At 42.4% G+C, this 23,724-nt stretch overlaps 1 protein-coding gene across 1 annotated transcript in view; it reads right to left on the reverse strand.

Moving 5' to 3' along the window:
* Nucleotides 1–23,724, reverse strand: part of LOC306879831 (protein kinase C eta type-like) — a 31,034-nt gene continuing 7,310 nt past the window's right edge. The window contains exons 10-14 of the mRNA XM_079433033.1: nucleotides 15,262–15,416; nucleotides 9,905–10,043; nucleotides 9,618–9,806; nucleotides 7,790–7,936; nucleotides 1–615 (exon numbers count right to left, since the gene is read on the reverse strand). Coding sequence (XP_079289159.1) covers nucleotides 469–615; nucleotides 7,790–7,936; nucleotides 9,618–9,806; nucleotides 9,905–10,043; nucleotides 15,262–15,416 — 777 coding nt within the window. The 3' untranslated portion in view covers nucleotides 1–468. The remainder of the gene's footprint in view (nucleotides 616–7,789; nucleotides 7,937–9,617; nucleotides 9,807–9,904; nucleotides 10,044–15,261; nucleotides 15,417–23,724) is intronic.

Here is a 23,724-nt window from a genome sequence, read left to right on the forward strand (position 1 = left end):
CCAAGTTCATAATTTAGACTTTAGTTAGAATTACTTTACAACGCATCACATAACTTAACAACTCATTACATTGAAATAACAGCTCAATGTAAGTTACATAAATTTGTTTCCAATGCACTTGGCAACAGCATGAATATGCATATTATCATGCTAGTAATACACTTGTAAAAATAATATATGACATAGACTTTGAGTACAATTATGCAGATAAAAACATTTCAAAAAGCATCAGTTCATTTCAGGAGATTATTATTTTCTTCCTGTCATTGCCTTTACTTATTAATAATCCTTTGGTCTGGATGGTCCTGTGGAGTTTTTTGCCTTCTTCTAGTCTGAATCATGTCCATATTCTTGACAGACTTGGCAAAAAGTTTGTCAACAGAATGTATTACAAGTTCGCTAGAAGGAGTTAACTATGGAAAGTAACATATAATCTATGTATGTAAAATAAATAAACCAAAGCTGATGTTAGTGCAGTCGCAGCTCTGGAGCTGTGTAGGTGAAGTCTTTAAAATTGTCCTGGTGGAAAGGATAAAGACTGTCCTCAATGGGTGTAAGACAGGGGTCCTCTTGAGTGAAGTCAGGGTCAAAATTGTTCACATCTTCAATAGAATCCTACAGAACAAAACAAAACATTATTTTTGACCAATATTCACACTTACCCAGTTCTGTTTTCTATTTGTTTATTATATAATATTTTATAATATATTTAACATTGTTTACACACACACACACACATATATATATATATGAAATGAAATATATTTCAAAGTTTTGTATTTTGCATTCTAGTTTGCTTTCTATTTAATTATTATATAATATTTTATATAATTTATTTAACATTGTTTACACAAACACACACATACACACACACACACACACACACATATATATATATATATATATATATATATATAAAATGAAATATATAAAATTCTAAAATGTTTGCGTAAATACAGAATCAGAATTAGCTTTATTGCCAGGTATGTTTGCACATACGAGGAACTTGTTTTAGTGTCAGTAGCTCCACAGTGTGACAGAATGACAGCGACAGGAGTCACAGGACAGGACACAGATAATAAAAAAATTATATACAAATATACAAAATGGACAATATGCAAAATAGCACAAACACAATATACAAAATAGACAATTCAATATGTACAGGTATGTTAGGTATAAATTTGAAATGTAATAAGTATGTGTGTTAAATAAAAAATAAAAAGTATGATAGTGTTGTGTGTTTCATGTTTATTGTTAAGAGTTCAAATGTTCATGAGATGGATTGCCTGAGGGAAGAAACTGTTCCTGTGTCTGGCTGTTCTGGTGCTCAAAGCTCTGTAGCGTTGCCCAGACGGCAACAGTTCAAAGAGGGAGTGTGCTGGATGTGAGGGGTCCAGAGTGATTTTACCAGCCCTTTTGCTCACTCTGGATGAGTACAGTTCTTGGAGACTGGGGAGGGTTGTACCAATGATTCACTCAGCAGTCCGGACTACCTTCTGTAGTCTTCTGTGGTCAGATTTGGTAGCTGAGCTGAACCAGACAGTTAATGAAGTGCAGAGGATGGATTCGATGATGGCGGAGTAGAACTGTTTCAGCAGCTCCTGTGGCAGGTTGTACTTCCTCAGCTGGCGAAGAAAGTACAACCTCTGCTGGGCCTTTTTGACAATAGAGTCAATGTGAATGTCCCACTTCAGGTCCTGAGAGATGGTGCTGCCCTGGAATCTGAATGACTCCACTGCAGGCACAGTGCTGTTCATGATGGTGAGTGGGGGGAGAGCAGGGGGGTTTCTCCTGAAGTCCATGATTGTAAGAGCCAATTCAATATGTCAATAATTTGTATATTATTATTGTTGCTTAGAGTATTTATTTGCATGTAATAAAGTGTAAATTTTTTAATTTTCTTTGAGAGGCAATATTGACATTTCCTATATATATGTTTTCGTATTATTTCTTATGTTTCTGATGTATAATTTTGGTTCTGTTTCTTTAACGGCCACGCACGTGTTGATACACAAGAAGTTTTTTTTTGTTTTGGTGCGGGCAGAGAAATAAGGGAGAAACAGTTTTCTTACCATCTTGCTGTCTGTATGGATAAAACTTGTGTTTAAGCGTTTAAGGGAATACAAGTTAAAGGTTTAACAAGTGTAATAGGACACAAGGTCCAACTGAATTTTTGTCATTTTATGTTTGTGACGAGTAAGAACCCATTTTCTCTGCCGCTGTATCGCCATTTAAGTGAATACAGGACTTTGCATCTACAATGATCATCTCCACTGTTTTGAGCGTGTTGAGGTCCAGGTTGTTAAGACTGCACCAGACAGCCAGCTCCTTAACCTCCTGTCTGCAAGCAGACTTGTCACCGTCCTGAACGAGGCCGATGACTGTGGTGTCATCTGCAAACTTCAGGAGCTTGACAGAGGGGTCTTTAGATGTGCACTCGTTGGTGTAGAGGGAGAAGAGCAGTGGGGAGATAATGCAGCCTTGAGGAGCTCCAGTGCTGATGGTGCGGGTGTTGGATGTGAATTTTCCCAGCTTCACTAGCTGCTGCCTGTCTGTCAGGAAGCTGTTGATTCACTGACAGACGGAGGTGGGGATAATAAGTCCCTGATCTGTCCAGGTATTGCATTATGTAATGCAGTCCCATGTTGACTGCATCATCCACAGACCTGTTTGCTCTGTAGACAAACTGCAGGGGGGCCCAGTTAGGGTCCTGTGATGTCCTTCAGTTAAGCCAAAAGCAGTTTTTCAAATGACTTCATGACCACAGATGTTAGAGCCACAGGTCTGTAGTCGTTAAATCCTGTAATCTTGGGTTTCTTTGGGACGGGGATGATGGTGGAGCGTTTGAAGCATGAGGGGACTTCGCACAGTTCCAGTGAGCTGTTGAAGATCTGTATGAAGATGGGGGCCAGCTGGTCAGCACAGGATTTCAGACAGGCTGGTGTCACACTGTCTGGGCCTGGTGCCTTCCTTCTCTTGTTCTTTTTGAAGATCTGGTGCACGCCATCTTCTCTTATCTGCAGTTCAGGTGTGGGCAAGAGGGGGGTTGCAGGAGGTGTGAATGGTGTTTTTTTTTAAACCTGCAGTAGAACTCATTCAGATCGTCTGCCAGTTGTTGATTCTCCACAGTGCTGGGGGATGGTGTCTTGTAATTGGTGATGTCTTTCAGACCTTTCCACATTGAAGCCATGTCACTGGAAGATAATTGGATCCTTAGCTTATCGGAATAATTCCTCTTTGCCACTCTGATCTCCTTTTCCAGTATGTATTTAGCCTGTTTATACAAGACTCTGTCCCCATTCCTGTAAGCATCTTCTTTGGCCTGACAGAGCTGTCTGAGTTTTGCAGTGAACCACGGTTTGTTGTTGTTATAAGTTAGATGAGTCTTGGTAGGAATGCACATATCCTCACAGAAACTGATATAAGATGTTACAGTCTCTGTGAGCTCGTCCAGATCGTTTGCAGCAGCTTCAAATCAGTAAGGTCGAGACAGGTTTGTAAAACCCGCTCTGTCTCATTAGTCCATCTCTTTACAGTCCTTAATACAGGTTTAACAGATTTAAGTTTCTGCCTGTAGGTTGGAATAAGATGAACCAAACAGTGATCAGAGAGTCCTAAAGCTGCCCGTGGAACAGAGTGATATGCATCCTTTATTGCTGTGTAACAGTGATCCAGTATATTACTGTCTCTGGTGGAACATGTAACATGATGTCTGTATTTTCCTGGGGTGGTGATGGCGCAGTGGATAAGACACATGCCTTTGGTGTGAGAGACCCGGGTTCGAATCCACTGTGAGACACCAATGTGTCCCTGAGCAAGACACTTAACCTAACCCCTAGTCGCTCCAGAGGCGTGCGACCTCTGTCATATATAGCAATTGTAAGTCACTTTGGATAAAAGCGTCAGCTAAATGTAAATGTAATGTAAATGTATTTTGGCAGTTCACGGGAGAGATTTACTTTATTAAAGCAACAAGATAGGTCCCTGTTCACCATCCGCAATGGGGAGGGCTAGAAGGAAGATAACCTGGGCTCTAAACAGAGTTGAGAGCACCTTCGGTACATAGCCACTGCACATCTGAAGAACGACTTACAGTCATTGAGTCCAAACTCAAGACAGGAAGCACTGACAGACAGGGCTTGCAAGTCACCTACTCGCTTGACGGACGCTAGGGCCAAAAGCAGAGCAGTTTTGAGAGTCATGACCCTTAAGCCGGCTGTTGAAGCGGTTCAAAGGGAGGGCCCTTGAGGGTCCCTAAGACTATGGACAAGTTCCAAGTTGGCATAGTCTTAGGGCAAGGAGGATTCAACCGCCGAGCGCCTCTAAGGAACTTAATGACCAAGTCAATTCTGCCAATAGTCCAACCAGCCTTGAGAAAATGATTCGCCGCGATGGCTGCCACATAGACCTTGAGCGTGGAAGGGGTGCACCTCTTATCCAGCAGCTCTTGTAGAAGGGTTAGCATGTGGGACACATCACATGAAACCGGATCTTGGTTATGTGCTGAACACCAGTCACTGAAGACTGATCACTTGAGGGTGTAGAGGCGTCGTGTAGATGGAGCTCTAGCCTCTTAAATGTATTAGTGACTCCCACTGGGAGTTGACTAGATTCCCGTCGAGCAGCCAGACATGAAGGCTCCACAGTTCTGGCTGGGGATGCCAAATCTTGCCCTGCGCTTGCGAGAGAATATCTCTCCTCAGTGGTATTGACCACGGTGCTGCAGACAGCAGCTGGATTATCTCTGGGAACCAGACTTGGTTCCTCCAGAGGGGGGCCACGAGGAGGAGAGAGCATTTTGTTTTCCTGATTCACCTGATAACCTGAGGTAGCAGGGCGATCGGAGGGAAGGCATACAGACGGGTGTTGGGCCAATCGTGGGCCAGAGCATCCAGCTGCTTTGAAAAATAAGTTGGGCAGTGACAGTTGTCTCCGGAGGCGAAGAGGTCGACCTCTGCCTTGCCGAAAACTAACCAAATCATCTGAACCGTCTGGGGATGTAGATTCCATTCCCCTGGAGCTACATTGTTCCTTGACAACATATCCGCTCCTTGGTTCAGTCTGCCCAGCACATGAACCGCTCATAGCGAGAGGAGTTCTTTCTGTGCCCAAAGCAGGAGACGTCGAGTCATCCTGTGAAGGGGGCATGACCTGAGGCCGCCTTGGTGCTTGATGTAGGCCACCACCGTTGTGTTGTCCTAGGACGAGATGCCCTTTTAAGGCTGGCAAGAAAGTCTTTAGGGCCAGACAAACAGCCATCATTTTGAGGCAGTTGATGTACAGGAGCCGCTTGTGGGTCGACCAGGAGCCGTACGCCAAGTTGCCCTCGTACAGAGCACCCCAGCCTGAGCTGGAGGCATCTGTCATGATCACCTTCCTTCTAGAGGTCGTCCACAACTGTATGCCTGATTGAAACAGGCGAGGAGTTGTCCAAGGGGCCATAGCTTTGAGGCAGCGATGGGTTACCTTGACATAAGCATGGCCCAGGCACCAGGCATGGGACGAAACGCGGGCTTTTAGCCAATATTGAAGGGGCACATGTGTAGCAGGCCCAGGAGAATAACTGAGGAGGCGCAGCCATGATTTCGAGGTAGTTGATATGAAAGCGTCGCTCGTGGGTCGACCAGGAGCCATTCACCGGGTTGCCATTTTTTTCTCCGAGGTAACTGGGAGAAGAGACACGCGAGAGTAGCGGGGCCATCTTCATTGAAGAAGGGGATCCGTGAGCGATGCAGGGACAAACTCACACTTTTGCCTGTGAAAGCGGCCTGTCTCAGTGAGCGCAGCCTCAGCGACGCACACACAAATCCGAAGCTGTCAGCGATCTGATATTGGTGACAGCATTCTTATTCTGATTCGCCTAGAGAGATTGAGCCGCTTGATGTAAGAGGGGAGTTAATCTCATTTGTAAAACACACACCAGTGGAAAAAGGTGTCGGGGGAGAATGAGCACGCGGGCTCTTGCCAGCGTGGGATCATTCAAACCTGGTTGCTCAGCTCCGTGACTGCACCGTTCCTTTCTCTGAGCTCGCTGAGAGAGGAGAAACGAGAGAGCGGGGCTGCCTCATTTAAGGTGATTCGCGAGTGGAGAAGAGCGAGACTCATGGTCATGCGTTTAAATGAGCATACAGTCTCTGCATGGGGGTTGCCCAGACAGGTGACACACTCACTGCCCGAGCCACACTCGTGACATTTGCAAAAACGTAGCAGAGAAATTGCTCAGGAATTGCTCTTACGAGCCGGATAGCCGCAGGGGAAGGCTTCACGCTTCTTCCGCTGCCGGGGGCTTTTTTCTACTTTTTTCCCCTGGAGCTACATTGCTTCGGCTACTTAATTGCAGAGTCAGCGAAGAGATGGTCTCGTCGCTGAAGGAGAAAATTCAGATGAACTGTAGCAGTTGGCTCTGCCCCTTCTGGCGGGCTTGGGCGCCATTGGTTTGTGGAGCTACACAAACGTTAACAAATCAGGCTTCAGTAACAGAGTAAACCCATAAGCAGTCGTCAAAAATGATGACACAACGGGAGTCATCTTTCAATAGGGAAGCCGAAAACGCCCGTGGTCATGTAAACGCGGTAACCCGTTTTCTTTTATTGGAGTAAGGTCATATATGGCTTAAGCATAAACTGGTCGTGACAGGTAGTTTTTGTCTCTTACTCCGATTTCGCACAGCATGTAAATGCACTTTCTGTCGTTTTATTGAAGTGTGCATGTGTGACAGGACAATGTTGCCAGATTGGGCGGGTTTCCGCATAACTTACTGATACAGGCAATTCACCCTAAATCCAGAAGGGGGCGCCCACAGTAATGTAACGCTGATTGATAACCGTCAACAGAAGAACAGCGAATGCCATGAGTTGCGCATTTGAAAACAAAGCCAGTGACCATATGCTGATTCTGAATGCGTCTCTCACATAGACTGACAAAGGAGTATACTTTAAAGGCTTGTGCACTCAACTATTGTGCTCATGTATCCTACCTCTCTCATTCGGCACAAATCCAAATATTCCATATTATTTCCATATTTGCGATGTAATGTATCTGAATACTAAACTATTATTTATTATGTAAATTATTGGCTTTGTACTTCAGAGGTGTTCCAACGGTGACACAGAGGCGCGCGCGCTGATGTTTGTATTTTATTTTGATAAAGCACCAACTTTAGCAATGCTGGAACTGATGTGTTTCGCGCGCGTGTGTGTGTGGTGTGATCACTTCAACTGTTTCCTTATACCAGCAGAATCAACTTTAAACACTTATTGTCTTAATAATGCATCACTGTATAAAGGTCTGCTTTTATTTGTGTACACTCACAACCGTATCGAACCGTGACCCCCGAAGCGAGGTACGTACCGAACCGTGACATCTGTGTACCGTGCCACCCCTGATATATATATATATATATATATATATATATATATATATATATATATGTGTGTGCGTAAATGAAATATATTATATAAAATTCTAAAATGTTTGCGTAAATACAATGGATACAACTAATAAAATTAACACCAACAACATTAATATTAACAAAAGATAACCTAGACTATTATTATTAATAATATTAAACGAGTCATAATTTATACTGTTTAATTGTAGTAGTTGAATGAAAATACATTATTTTATCAAATAAATTAAAATGAAATTAATTAAAAGAAATCAGAAAATAAAAACAGTTCTTGTATATTCAATATTAATAAAATCTCTATCAGTATCAGTCATGAATGGCACAATACAAATATGGCACAATAAACAGTATAAAACAGAAGTGGCGATGAAGGCTTACTATTCGAGGAGTGAAAGGTGGTACGATCTCTCGTCTGTTCAGCTTCTCCCAGTCCAGTCCTGTGAAGAACGGGTGTGCAGTGATGGCCTCTTCTCCTCCATCTCTATCCATGCAGCACAACCGACACGCTGGATCTCTGGTGAGTAACTGTGTAGAGAGTAAACAGAAATCTTCATCATCTATAGCTTTTGAACACAGTACTTGAAAAGTGCACTTGAGCTACAGTATCGTTCAAATAAATGCCACTTGGATTCTTATGCAAGAACATGACTATATTTTAACTCCAATAAGTCCAAATATTTTTAGGGGAAATTTGTGTTATACGGATAAACTAGAAGTGATATTTTGTTAAGAATTACTGGAAAAATACAACTTTGTCTTTTTACACTTTCACAATGGCCATATACCGGTCTAGAAAGTTTACTACCCACAATACTGCACAGATCACTGACTTAAGCCCTTGGAAAGGAGACAGAGTTATTAGGGATTTTACTCCATAATGCAAGAAGACCTCTTGCATTATGTTAATCCTTCTACCATGACACAGCTCTTTAACCCTTCATGGGGCACAATGGAGCTTATGTATTGAGGCACAATGACAGGGACAGTCTGTGATCCTGAGATCCTGGTTCTTTTGAGGGATGAAACAGCAGCCCACAGACTGTGCTCTCTGCAAAATATTAGCCTCATGTTTACTGGTGCTTACATAGGAACAGCTGGCCAAAACCCACAGAAAAGCCTCTCGGCTGCATTAACCAAGAAACAAGTTCACTTGGAGCTCTTAAATGAAGCCAGTTTTGAGTTTTTTTCTGGTGAGAAAAGCTGAAGACCAGTACAGAGTCATGTTTCAGCATGAAGGCGTTTGAGTAGTTTTGATATAAATGTTTTGGCAATGAGTGATCACAACAGAAGAGGAAGAGAGTTGTTTAATGAGACGTCACTGCCAGGAAAGTCACAGATTTCCCAACATAGCTGGCTGAGAGTCAATACACTGGGGTTGTGTCCTTAGTGTAAGAGTAAAGCAGTTTGTCTAGTAAAAGTCAGACAAATGTACTTGCTATGCAAAACAATGGATTTCATTAAATTAAAGTGACGTCTGTGAGTGTTTTACATTTGAAGTTATAATCTAGCTACAAGGCTTTTTTTGTGTAGTTGAGCTACAGACTTCATTGCTCTGGTTTTATTTTAATTTAGTATTTGCACTTTGCCAAACAGCCCTGGTTTCACACACAGTTAATGACATGTAGTCATAGACAAGGAGATGAGGAGATTATATTATTTCTGTGGAGACATGTAGAATATAAAATTAAATATTTGAAGGTTAAATACATGACTAATACCTCTGTCTTTTAAAATCCAATGCTGGATGAAGTCGAGCTACAATCGCATTAAGTCTGCTTTTTAAAGACGCAAACGTTTAATCTGACTGAAATTAAATTTTAAAGTGCATGTAAACAACCTTTGATTAATCAGTCTGATATTTTGACTGTAGATCAAGGCCGTTTCTCAATACCAAGTTCGCAGAGTCTGGACTTCCGTCCTTTCGAGTTTGGACTTGCCAAGTTCGACTCAGAAGAACGAACTCTCGAGGACGGGAGGACGAACTGAATTCTGGGTTATGGCCCGTATCAATTCAGCACAAGTCACCTCTCGATGCATCCTCGGTAAAAGGGGCGGATCAAGAACACATCCGGGGATTTGAACTGGACTTGGCTAGATGTGAACTTTGAATTGGAACAGTACTTGGCAGCGACTGATGACGTTTCACAAGTCCACAAGAACACAAGTACAGACAAGTACGCATATTGAGAAACGGCCCTAGACTCACTCCTCTAAGGATGTCCTCTGCCTCGTTGCTGAGCCAAGATGAATAACTGATCTCATCTTTGAGGATGCACTCAAACAGCTCGTCCTCAGTCTCTGCTTCAAATGGAGCGTGACCCGACAGCATCTCGTAAAGCAGCACACCCAGAGCCCACCAGTCCACTGATACGCCATACGGCTCATCCAGGATGATCTGAGAGAGACACAGCATAAAACAGCTATACAGGAAGAGAACACACTCCCACATATTAAGCACCATCTTCTTTTAAATGATCTTTTAGTGATGATCACCTCAGGTGCAATATAATCAGGAGTCCCACAGAAGGTACAAGTGAGTTTTCCTTCACGTATATCCTCTTTGCACATGCCAAAATCTGCCAGTTTGCAGTGGCCATCTCTGTCCAGGAGAATATTGTCCAGTTTGAGGTCCCTTTGATAGAAAAACAAAACAGGATGACATTTTTACCATGCTCTAGTAAGTGATCTTACATTAAACGCACTACTTGAAATCAAACTGAAGTTGAAGAATTAAAATATAAAACCACATAACAAAAATACTAAAACGTAAACTAAAATGGAAATGAAAACTGGAAATATAAAAATAAAAACGAAAATACTAAAATGATGTTAATAAAATAGCACAGGGTGTACCCATCAAGTAAGTGGTAATATAATTTACATATTTTCCTTGCACCTTGAATACATTTTAAATATATTATTTATTTATTTATTTTATGACTAAATACAGAAATCGTATGGATTTTCTTTACTTAATCTGTGTAATTCCGCTGAATTTATTTAAACATGTTAAAATGCATTCTATGCAACAGAGAATACTCTTACTGGTAGCTAAACGCTAAATGGACTGAAGGATTTGTTTAATTTTATGAATGACAGGTACTACAACTCATGCGTGCCTAAGAATTAAGTCATCAATAACAAATGGAACAGCCTGTAGTAGCACAAAAAAATGTAAACAAATATTGCAAACACATCATAAATAACAAACGGGGTTCACAGAGTTCAAATAGTATTATCGACACACAATGACAAAATGAGCATGTAGTGCAATTGCTTGCATGCTTGACACAAGGGTGAAGAGTGATCAGCACAAGAAGCAGCATTCAGTCTCCTGTCATCAGAGACGGAGAAGCAATATTGATCCCGTGGAAAAGAGAGTGACTGAATGTAAATTGGACTAACAGCTTGTTGTGGTCGAAAGAAATTTGGTCTGATTTCATTAGAACACAATTAACAGGAGACATTGAGAGGTGACCTCTTTACTTTGTTGTTAAAAGCGTGTGACTCTGCCGCATTACCTAGTAAACAACAGACTGTTTTAAAGCAAACGCTCTCATTCCATTACTCACTACTTCCTTCCGTGAGGGTATTAATGCATCAATATATGGGCAACACTGTTAATGATATAGGAATGTTTGTGTGAAACATTCATACAATCCTTCTACTTGAGAATAGTTGAATCAGTCAAATAATAAAGGAAATTTCCTTGCACATCTGGAAGGATATTGGCAGATAAGAAAAACATGAACTACTACGAAGAAAAAAGTACTGCTCCCTACCACTGCTTGGAAAGAAAATCAATATATATTGTGTTTCGGTCATATTAAGAAGCACAATTGTTTTCAACATTGATAATAATAAAAAATGTGTCTTGAATGGGAAATCAGCATTTTAGAGTGATTTCTGAAGGATCATGGATTTCTGAAGGATACTGGAAATTCAGCTAAATAAATTACATTTTTAAATATTTGTGTCTTGTTGTTTCATCTCAAACAATTTATACAAAGGTTATTCTTGTTTCATGAATCAAGTAAATGGCACAAATGGAAGAGAGGGAGAAAGACAAGCAAATCAAAGAGATATCTTTATTTGCTGTACTTTAGCCTAATGAACAAGAACAGAGACATGCAGAGCCTCACGCTTGCAGTGTCGGAGAGTTGGCACTGGCAAAAATAACAGCGTGGCAGACTCACCAGCCTGGCCATCAACCACAGCCCAAGTCTTCAGCTGGAGAACTGGCAGAAATATTTCAGGCTCTGTAAAAATGGACAAGTCTCTCATCTGACCAACCATCAATGACGTAACCGCATACTTTCTTCTCAACAACCCAAGTCTCTTGCAATGTTGCAACAAAAGTCTTCAAGCACCAACTATTCTGATAAAAAATAAATGGTTGCTTGGCACCGATAGCCTCGTGGTTAGTGTGCCGACATATAACACAACTGTGCTCACAGTGACCCGAGTTTGATTCCTGTCTCAAGTTCCTTTGATCCCACCCCCCTCTCTTCACTAATGCTTTCCTGTCTGCTCTCTACTGTCCTGTCAAATAAAGGCCATAATCCATAATAACACTTCTTCCAGTGAAAAAGTACATTACATGTTGTCCTCTCAATTCAAAATCCACTAACATATTTGTTCAGAAATTTGGACTGTGCTTGATCTGTGCATATTTCTCTCAATGTTATATATAGAGGACTCTCAAAAAATGGATTTGTTTATAAAAAAAACATACAGCTTTTCACTTAAGATTTGAATTGATGGACTGGAGTTATGAGGATTACTTGTGGATTATTGTGATGTTTTTTTAACTCTCATTCTGACGGCACCCATTCACTGCAGTGAATCCATTGGTGAGCAAGTAATGCTAGATTTCCCAAATCTGTTGAGATGAAGAAACAAACTCATCTACATCTTGGATGGCCTGAGGATGAATACATTTTTAGCAAATTTTCATTTTTTGTGTAAATTACAGTTGGGCAAAAAAGTATTTAGTCAGCCACCAATTGTGCAAGTTCTCCCACTTAAAAAGATGAGAGAGGCCTGTAATTTTCATCATAGGTACACTTCAACTATGAGAGACAGAATGGGGGGAAAGAATCCAGGAAATCACATTGTAGGATTTTTAATGAATTAATTGGTAAATTCCTCGGTAAAATAAGTATTTGGTCACCTACAAACAAGCAAGATTTCTGGCTCTCACAGACCTGTAACTTCTTCTTTAAGAGGCTCTTCTGTCCTCCACTCGTTACCTGTATTAATGGCACCTGTTTGAACTCGTTATCAGTATAAAAGACACCTGTCCACAACCTCAAACAGTCACACTCCAAACTTCACTATGGCCAAGACCAAAGAGCTGTCGAAGGACACCAGAAACAAAATTGTAGACCTGCACCAGGCTGGGAAGACTGAATCTGCAATAGGCCAGCAGCTTGGTGGGAAGAAATCAACTGTGGGAGCAATTATTAGAAAATGGAAGACATACAAGACCACTGATAATCTCCCTCGATCTGGGGCTCCACGCAAGATCTCACCCCGTGGGGTCAAAATGATCACAAGAACGGTGAGCAAAAATCCCAGAACCACACGGTGGGACCTAGTGAATGACCTGCAGAGAGCTGGGACCAAAGTAACAAAGGCTACCATCAGTAACACACTACGCCGCCAGGGACTCAAATCCTGCAGTGCCAGACGTGTCCCCCTGCTTAAGCCAGTACATGTCCGGGCCCGTCTGAAGTTTGCTAGAGAGCATTTGGATAATCCAGAAGAGGATTGGGAGAATGTCATATGGTCAGATGAAACCAAAATAGAACTTTTTGGTAAAAACTCAGCTCAGCTGAGTTGCATCCAAAGAACACCATACCTACTGTGAAGCATGGGGGTGGAAACATCATGCTTTGGGGCTGTTTTTCTGCAAAGGGACCAGGACGACTGATCCGTGTAAAGGAAAGAATGAATGGGGCCATGTATCATGAGATTGAGTGAAAACCTCCTTCCATCAGCAAGGGCATTGAAGATGAAACGTGGCTGGGTCTTTCAGCATGACAATGATCCCAAACGCACCGCCCGGGCAACGAAGGAGTGGCTTCGTAAGAAGCATTTGAAGGTCCTGGAGTGGCCTAGCCAGTCTCCAGATCTCAACCCCATAGAAAATCTTTGGAGGGAGTTGAAAGTCCTTGTTGCCCAGCGACAGCCCCAAATCATCACTGCTCTAGAGGAGATCTGCATGGAGGAATGGGCCAAAATACCAGCAACAGTGTGTGAAGACTTACAGAAAACGTTTGACCTCTGTTATTGCCAACAAAGGGTATATAACAAAGTATTGAGATTAACTTTTGTTATTGACCAAATACTTATTTTCCACCATAATTTGCAAATTAATTCATTAAAAATCCTACAATGTGATTTCCTTGATTCTTTCCCCCCCATTCTGTCTCTCATAGTTGAAGTGTACCTATGATGAAAATTACAGGCCTCTCTCGTCTTTTTAAGTAGGAGAACTTGCACAATTGGTGGCTGACTAAATACTTTTTTGCCCAACTGTATACCTTTAATTAAAAACAAATGAAAGCAACAATAGAAAGATCTTAATTTCTGATGCCCTTTTGGAGACCACGTATACTTTAGCAACAGTGGAACAGTTTGAGAGGTCAATAAACACTCTGCATTTGCAGTTTCTCCAAGCCTCCGGATAGAACCTGCTGAAGTGAGACTAAAACACTAAAGACATTAATGGACTCCTCGTTTCTGTCATGCACTGTCCGATGTTTTAGAATGAACCCGGTATAGTCCAGTCCTCAGATTAGAGCAGAGCCAGATTACACGGCATTACAGCTGCGTCCAATATAGGATCGGGGGTAAGTAAGGTAAAGTGGAGAGGAACAGCTTGATGACTCAGAGGTCTACGAATCGTTGTACTGCTGGATTATAAAAGAGCTGTGTTACAGGTGGTCCCGTAAAATTTATGCTGAAATGCTGTAATGGGCATGATGAAAATCATTTTTAATATATATTTGGAATAATCTCTGTGCATACTATATTGCACGTCGTAACAAACAAAATCATGTGATATACTCAGAGCAGTGCACAAGCCGCTCACGCTCTCTCTCTCTCCCTCCCTCGTGCTCTCGGTTTCCCCAAGTAAACAGCTTATGTAATAATAGCTCCACTGCATGCTGGGCAGGGCTGTAACATCAGATCAGGTCCTCACTCAAAATCTCCCCACAATCCTCTTGCACTACAACACTGCCATCTTTCCCAAGAGTCAATATCATTCCCCCCTTAAGCTTCACTTAACAGAAGCGTTATAATTACCCTAAAATAATTAAAGCCCAATAAAATCAAAAGGAAAGGCGAGAGTGGCCGTAAAAGGGGCCATACGATTGTAAAGATGAAAGGGGGTCAGCAGAGTTCGCAGGCATTCCTGTAAAGGTCCCGCAGGGAAGCTCGTAAATGCCACAAGCCTTATTTGAATGGGAAAGCAGTTTGTCAAATGTGTTTATATTTGGGCTTGGCTCTACAGGGGTGATCAGGAAGCTTACTCGGGTAGGCAAAGGTCATGTGATTACAGCCAGGAAGAGCACAATGTCCCGTCATGGAAAAGGAAGACTAAGACAGGGGCGGAGACTGTCTGTAAAATCTGTGTGTCAGTCAGGACATGCGCAGACAAGATTTCACAGGCGTGTCAAAGCAAATAACAGAGGGCAGTGGCATTGGAGTGTGAACATCTGCAGTATTTTCAGATGAACATTATGAATTTCAAATACTCTTTCTTTTTAAAAATAGGGAATTACATGTTTTATACATTAAACCAGTGAGGAAATTTAAAAATGATCCTCAGTATTCCTCACCTGTAAATGATGCCTTTGGAGTGAAGGAACATAAGGGCCGAAATAATCTCTGCGGCATAAAACCGTGCTCGTGGCTCATCAAAACGCCTGCACTTCTGGATGTGGAACATGAGGTCACCACCATTCACAAACTCCATGACAAAGAATAACCGCTCCTGAGAAATGAATAGCACAGGTTATACACATGGAAAAATAACATGGAAGAACATGTTATAAAAGTAAGGAAATGTATTATTTTACTCCCTCCAGCCTTTTTAAACTGGTAATAACTACAGTATGTGAACTTTGTTCTAAAACACAGTGATGAAATTAAAGTACAAAACACTGCCATTCAAAAGTTTGGGATCAGTAAATTTTTTTACGTTCAAGGCTGTATCTATTTGATCAAAAATACAGAAAAAAACGAACAGTTATTTTATTTTAATATACTTTGAAATATAATTTATTCCTGTGAAGCAAAAGTGAATCGTCAGCATCATTACTTCAATCTTCAATGTCACATGATCCTTCAGAAATAAGATTCAAGATTCAAGATTCAAGAGTTTTATTCGTCACATACACAATTATACAGAGTATAACCAGCAGTGAAATGTAGGTCAGGTCCGCTCCAAGGACAGTGCAATTATAAAGTATACAAATATTAAGAGAAGAAAAGTAGAAAAAAATAAGATAAAATAAAAAGAATACAATAAAAAGATAGATAAAAAAATATAAATATAAATGTGCAGGTCAGTATGTTGTTGACTTAAATAGTACTAAGAGGAATGTGCAAAAGAATGTGCAAAAAAGTTGTACAGGGTATATAATAGCAGCAATATGAGGTAGAGAAAAATTATGAATAGCTTATTGATATGGTGATATTTACATGGAGTCAAGTGATGTTATGACACAGAGTTAGAGTTTAGGAGCCTGATGGCCTGGGGGAAGAAGCTCCTCCTAAGTCTCTCAGTTTTTGCCATCAGGCTACGGAAGCGCTTACCAGAAGGAAGCAAAGTGAATAGCTGGTTACCAGGGTGATTTGAGTCCTTGATTATTTTGACAGCTCTATTTTTGCAGCGTTTGAGGTAGATGTCCTGCAGAGAGGGGAGAGCAGACCCTGAGATGCGCTCAGCTAAGCGCACAACTCTCTGTAGTGCTTTGCAGTCCTGATTGGAGCTGTTTCCATACCACACTGAGATGCACTGAGTCAATACACTTTCTATGGTTCCTGAATAGAAAGTTTTCAGGATTGCTGGTGAGACCCTGAATTTCCTCAGCTGTCGCAGATGGTACAGTCTTTGCCTGGCTTTCTTTACCTGAGTTTGGATGTGTGTAGTCCAAGTCAGGTTCTCGGAGATGTTTACACCGAGGTACTTGAAGCTACTCACCCTCTCCACAGGGGTCCCACTGATCATAAGAGGTGTGTAGGGCTGCTGCTGTCTCTTCCTGAAGTCCATGATCAGCTCTTTAGTTTTGCTCACATTCAGAGAGAGACAGTTGTCCTGGCACCATGATGTGAGTCTCTCTACCTCGTCCAAGTATGCGGTCTCATCGTTGTTGGAGATGAGGCCCAGAACCACAGTATCATCAGCGAATTTGACAATAGATGTGGAGCTGTGAGAGGACACGCAGTCATGCGTGTAGAGAGAGTAGAGCAGGGGACTCGGGACACAGCCCTGTGGGGCTCCTATGTTCAGAGTGATGGAGTTTGAGGTGAACTGGCCAACTTTCACCACTTGAGGTCTGCCGGTGAGGAAGTCTTGAATCCAGTCACATAGTGAGGAGTTTAGGCCGAGGTCTGAGAGTTTAGATGCCAGTTTGATGGGGACTATAGTGTTGAAAGCTGAGCTATAGTCAATGAATAGCAGCCTTACATAATTTCCATTGTTGCTATCCAAGTGTGTGAGGGAAGAGTGGAGAACGTGAGAAATGGCATCGTCCGTGGATCTGTTTGGGCGATAGGCAAACTGAAGAGGGTCCAGAGTATCAGGGATGGAGGAGCAAATGTGGCTCTTTACAAGTCTCTCAAAAACCTTCATGACTATAGATGTGAGGGCAACTGGGCGATAGTCATTCAGGCAAGAGGGTTTATTGTTCTTTGGCACAGGGATAATGATGGATTTTTTGAATGAGGTGGGAACCACGGCGGTAGCAAGGGACTCATTAAAGATAGAAGTGAACAAACCAGCGAGCTGATCGGCGCAGGACCTCAGAACACGGCCGGTTATCCCATCAGGTCCGGCTGCTTTCCTGACGTTCACTCTCTTTAGCGCCCTCCGAACCTCATCCTCCGACACGGTGATTACAGGATCATCGCTGCTCTGCCTGCTGCTTCCAGACGCGCTGGTCGGCAGAAACGCGCCACCGCCGTTGCCATCGAAGCGGCCGTAGAAGATGTTTAACTCGTCGGCCAGCAACGGATCTGCTCTCACCTCCGCGGAGGATTTGTTTCCGAAGTCACAGATGGTCCTCAGTCCCTGCCACATCCGTCGAGAGTCGTTGAGCTGGAAATGAGACTCAATTCTCTCTCTGTATCTGTGTTTGGCGGCTCTTACTGCGCGTCGGAGAGCATAGCACGATGCTTTGTACTCGCTCGTATTCCCAGACAGAAGAGCCTCATTGTAAGCGGCGGTGCGTGTGTTAACCGCGGCACGGATTGTTCTGTCCACCCACGGTTTCTGATTGGAGAATGTCCTTATCGTTATTGTTTCTGTAGCTTGCTCGGTTAGCGTGTTTACGAAGCTTAATGCTACATCCGTGAACTCGCTGACGTCAGAAGAACTCGCCCGGAACATGTCCCAGTCGACGTCATCAAGCGCCGCCTGCAGCATAGTCTCTGAGTGGGAGGACCAGCGCGTCACTACTCTCTGCACCGGAGGTTCCTGAACGAGCCTTTGTTTGTATCTCGGTGTTAGAAAGATGGCGGCATGGTCCGATTTGCCAAAAGCCGGTAGTGAGCGGGCTTTGTAGGCATCCTTGAACTGAGTGTAGCAATGATCCAGTGTGTTTGGTCCTCTAGTTGGACAGGATACATGTTGGTAAAAGTTCGGCATGACCTGCTTGAGGTTGGCTTTATAATATGCTTATAATAATTCTAATATGCTGATTTATAATTAATTTTTGAAACAGTTTAATATTTTTTAGGACCTGTGATACTTTTTTCATGATTCTTTGATAAATAAAAAGTTAAAAACAACAGCGTTTATTCAAAATAGATGTGTTAAATGGATAAAAAGTGATAGTAAAGACTAATATTGTTGGAAAAGATTTCTATTTTGAATAAATGCTGTTTTCTATTTTGAATATTTTTGAACAAATGTTGTTTTCATATTTTGAATAAATGCTTTTTAACTTTTTATTCATTAAGCAATCAAAGAAAAAACTATCACAGGTTCTAAAAATATTAAGCAGCACAACAGTTTCCAAACTGATAATAAATCAGTATTAGAATAATTTTTGAAGAATCGTGTGACACTGAAGATTGGAGTAAAGGCTGATAAAAAATTCAGCGTTGCGTCACAGAAATAAAAAATGTTTTAAAGTATTTTAAAATAGGAAAACAATATTAGAAATTGCAATAATATTTCACAATATCTTTTTCTGTATTTTTGATCAAATGGATACAGCCTTGATGAGCATAAGAAACTCCATTAAAAACATTAAATATCTTACTGGTCCCAATTTTTTGAATGACAGTACACAAATTTCTATATATAAACCTAAATATTTTTATATGTTTTATATATATATATATATATATATATATATATATATATATATATATATTTTTTTTTTTTTTTACATATGTATATATTTTAATTATATTATATATATTTTTTAAATATATAACATATAGTATATAATATAAAATACACTATCTTTCAAAACATCAGGGTATGTGAGATTTTATGTTTTTGAAAAAAGTATTTGGTCTTTGCTGCCTGAGGCTTCATTTGTTTGATACAGTAATAAATACTCTTTAAAAAAATCTATTTACTGTCCCTTTTGATCAATTTAAATTGTCCTTGCTGAATAGTAGGTGTCACGGTTCATGGGTCCGTGTGCTCATTCCTGTGTGCGTGTTATGTGTTTTGTGTGGTTGTCTGCTGCGTCTGGCAACCCCGCTTCCAAATCAGGTGTTTCACCTGCAGCTTATTACGCTGCCTATATCTGGGCCGCTCTTTCACGATCCTTTGTCAGTTTTTTGTCACCTCTGTTTGTTCTCTCCTTGGCTTCTAGTGTGTTTTCTGTGATCGTGTTCTGGCCCTGCGCGGGTTTTGTTCCCTCCGCGGCTGGACTTCTGTTTTCACGGACCTTTGCTCTACGAGCTAGGACGTCACTCTTGGATTATTTGAAACTGCTGTTGTTTCCACATTCTGAGAAGTCAATAAACTGTTTCTTCACTCGCAATTGGATCTGAGTCTTTGATTTCGTGACAGAACGAACTGACCAGAAAATGGATCCAGCGAATGCCGCTGAGCTAAGAAGCTTCTTAGAGAACAATAACGAAAGAATGACGGTGAGCACTGGCCGCGCCGTTCAAGCATTGGTGTCGCAGGTCTCTGAATTAACCTCCCAGTCTCAGCGTTTTAAGGTGGAGCCCACACAACAGCCCGCTGCGTACAATCCACCTGCTGTTCCAGATGTATCTCGTACCATCCACTCTGCTGAATCTCGGTTGCCGCCTCCCACTGTCTACTCTGGTGAGCCTCACTTGTGCCGTCCCTTTTTGACTAAATGCTCTTTGTACTTTTCTCTTCAGCCTTCATCATTTCCCACAGAGGAATCTAAAATAGCGTTTGCTATCACATTACTTTCTGGACTGGCCGCTCTCTGGGGCACTAAGGTCTGGGACAACAAGCACCAGTGTGTTTCCTCGTTCCAGACTTTCTCGAGTGAACTGAGAAAGGTTTTCGATCGAGCAGCATCCGGAAGAGAGGCGGCACGGATCTTGGCGGAGTTACGCCAGACTCACTGAACAGTTACAGATTATTCTATCGAGTTCCGTACCTTGGCAGCTGAATGCAGCTGGAACGCCGAGGCTCACTAGGACATGTTTTTGCACGGACTGGCTCCTCCTATCCAAAACGAAATCTATGCCCTGGATTTTCCCATCTCTTTGGATGGGCTTATTGACTTGGCTATCCGGGTGGACGCTAGGTTGTGGCGGCGAAGTCAGCACAGACCTCTTCTCTCGGCTACAGATCATCTGGACCGGTCTACATACAACCCCTATGAGGCACTTGACGAAGTCTCGGATTGTGAGCCCATGCAAATGGGACGGTCTCGTCTCTCTCCGGATGAGAGGGAGAGACGCCGAAGCCATGGATTATGTTTATACTGCGGGGAGGCGGGTCATATGGTTGCACAGTGTCCAGTAAAAGCTGGAGCCCGCCGGTAAGCAGGAGGTTACTGGCAGGCGGGTTTGCTATGGAAAAGACCTCCCGCACTGTTACCCATCTCCCGATCAAGATTCAGTGGGTCTCGGACATATACAGCTGTCAAGCTCTCATTGACTCAGGAGCTGAGGGTAATTTTTGGGATTTTACTCTGGCCCGTAAGCTTAAGGTTCCTGTATTTGTCCTTAAGAATCCCATTTCTGTCGTTGCCCTCAGCGGTCAATCATTGTCTCCTTTTACTCACACCACAGGATTGACTGGTCACCTCGGGCAATAATCAGTTCTCGGTCATCCCTGGTTGACTTTACACGACCCCCACATTAACTGGGGTCACGATTATGTCCTGGCCTGGCGTGATAAGTGTCACGCTTCTTGTCTGTTGTCTGCCTGTCCTTCTGTGTCTTGTTCTGTTTTTCAGGATGAGCATGGGGACCTGTCAAACGTGCCCAGTGAGTACCTCGACCTGAAGGAAGTGTTTTGTAGGTCTCGAGCTGCTTCTCTTCCTCCGCATCATCCCTATGACTGTGCTACAGACTTATTGCCAGGCACGTCTCCGCCTAAGGGCAGATTATACTCACTTTCCGCTCCGGAGAGGGAGGCCATGGAGAAATATATTTATGATTCTCTTGTTGCTAAGATCATCTGCCCCTCTTCGTCCCCGGCGGGTGCGGGGTTCTTTTTTGTGGAAAAGAAAGACAGTTCCCTGCATCCTTGCATCGACTATTGGGGACTGAACAGCATCACGGTAACCTTTGCCGTTGATGTCTTCTGCCTTCAAGCGTCTGCAGGGTGCATTGTTTTTCACGAAATTGGATCTCCGTAACGCTTACCATTTGGTCCGCATGAGAGAGGGGGATGAATGGAAGACCGCTTTTAATACCCCCAGTGGGCACTTTGAATATCTTGTTCTTCCGTTCGGTCTTTCAAATGCTCCCATGGTCTTTCAGGCACTCGTCAATGACGTGTTGAAAGATATGCTCGATCAGTTCATTTAGGTCTACCTGGATGACACATTGATTTTTTCTCACTCTCTCCAGGAACATATTCAGCACGTCAGTGCTTCAGAGGTTGTTAGAGAATGGGCTTTATGTCAAGGCGGAGACATAAAGACCTTTTTGGGGTACATCGACAAGGTTAAGGCTGTGGTGGATTGGCCAATCCCAGATTCTCGTAAGGCCCTGCAGAGGTTTCGGGACTTTGCCAATTTTTACCAGCGTTTTATTTGCAATTTTAGCCAGCTAGCTTCTCCTCTGACTGCCATAACCTCCACCAAGATTGCGTTCAGGTAGTCTAACGCAGCTGATGCTGCGTTCACCAAACTAAAAGGCTGCTTTGTTTCAGCCCCTATTATCGTCGCCCCTGATCCGTCACGTCAGTTTGTGGTGGAGGTTGACGCTTCAGAGGAGGGAGTTTTTGTTTCACAGAATCCGTCCTCCTGGAGCCAGCATCTCTCATGGGTTTAGTACGCACATAACTCTTTACCGGTATCGGCTACGGGCCTATCTCCGTTTGAGGGTAGCTTAGGGTACCAGCCACCTGTTTTCCCCAGTACGGAATCTGAGGTCACGGTTCCCTCCGCTCACGCTTTTGTCCAGAGGTGCCGTTGCACCTGGAGCAGAGCCAGACAGATTCTCCTCCGGGTGGGGGCGCACACCAAGGCCCAAGCCAATCGCCACCAGTCGAAGCCTCCCGTCTACGTCGTTGGTCAAAAAGTGTGGCTTTCATCTAAGAACATTCCTCTTCGCACCGTTTCTAATAAGCTTGCTCCAAAATTCATTGGCCCGTTTACTGTCACCAAGATCATTAGTCCGGTGGCAGTCCGCCTGAAACTTCCTCCAGCGTACAGGAGAGTTCATCCCGTCTTTCATGTTTCTGAATTAAAGCCTGTATTTAATCCTGCTATTAACCCGCCTGTCCCGGTTCCCCCATCACCGCGTCTCATAGATGGGGAACCTGTCTATTTGGTGAAACGTATTCTGGACTCAAGATGGAGGGGACGAGGATTTCAGTACTTGATGGACTGGGAAGGTTATGGGCCAGAGGAGAGGAGTTGGGTGCCTGCGAGAGACATACTAGATCACTCTCACGCGCTCTTAGGAGGAGGGGTACTGTCACGGTTCATGGGTCCGTGTGCTCATTCCTGTGTGCGTGTTATGTGTTTTGTGTGGTTGTCTGCCGCGTCTGGCAACCCGCTTCCTAATCACCTGCAGCTTATTTCGCTGTTTCTTCACTCGCGATTGGATCTGAGTCTTTGATTTCGTGACAAGTAGGCATTACTTTCTCTCTCTCTCTGTGTGTAGAGGTTTATATGGTTTATTAGGACACAAATGTGTATAATGACATAGGTATTACAATGTGACCATGGTTTATGAGGACACTTCCTGTGTCCTTGTAAACCAAATTACTTTAAAAAAAACAATAACATACAAAACAGTGTTTTTTGTTTTGTTTTTTTAAAATCTAAAAATGCAGGGGTAGGTTTAGGGTAAGGGAATAGAAAATACAGTTTGTACAATATTAAAACTATTATGTCTATGGAGAGTCCCGTAAACCTCATACAAATATGTATGAGAGAGAAAGTGAGAGAGAGAGTGATAGAACAATTTAGTGTTGTAGTGTTTGAGGTCAGGAAATGTACAATGTGTAAGTCATCTGAAATCTTGCATCACTTCCCTTTAGCTATCCTCCCACTTTCACTGAGTGTACTGGTATGCAGAAGATACTTCTCCTCAGCAGGAAGTGAATACTGTACTGCACAATGTTACTCTAAACGAGAGGCTCCATCTACTGTTTACATTTGATATATTGCAATAGTCATCATTCATTTTGATTATTTTTAAAAGATTTTTATTTTAAATTATGCTTCCAGAAAGGGCAGTAATCTTATTAAAACAAACTATAGTGTATATTAGTGAATAAGTAGCATCTGATATCACTTTCTGTAACTTTTTTTTACTGAATTGACTGCTATTCAGCTGTCAGATTTTTACCGCCAGGTAACATTCTCAGGTAACATGAAAAATACAATTTCAGAACACTAAAGGTAAAATCCAAGGCATTTAAGGAATTTAAACACATTTTGTTG

This window comes from Barbus barbus, assembly GCF_936440315.1.
Source record: "Barbus barbus genome assembly, chromosome: 14".
In the NCBI taxonomy this organism is placed as follows: Eukaryota; Metazoa; Chordata; class Actinopteri; order Cypriniformes; family Cyprinidae; genus Barbus; species Barbus barbus.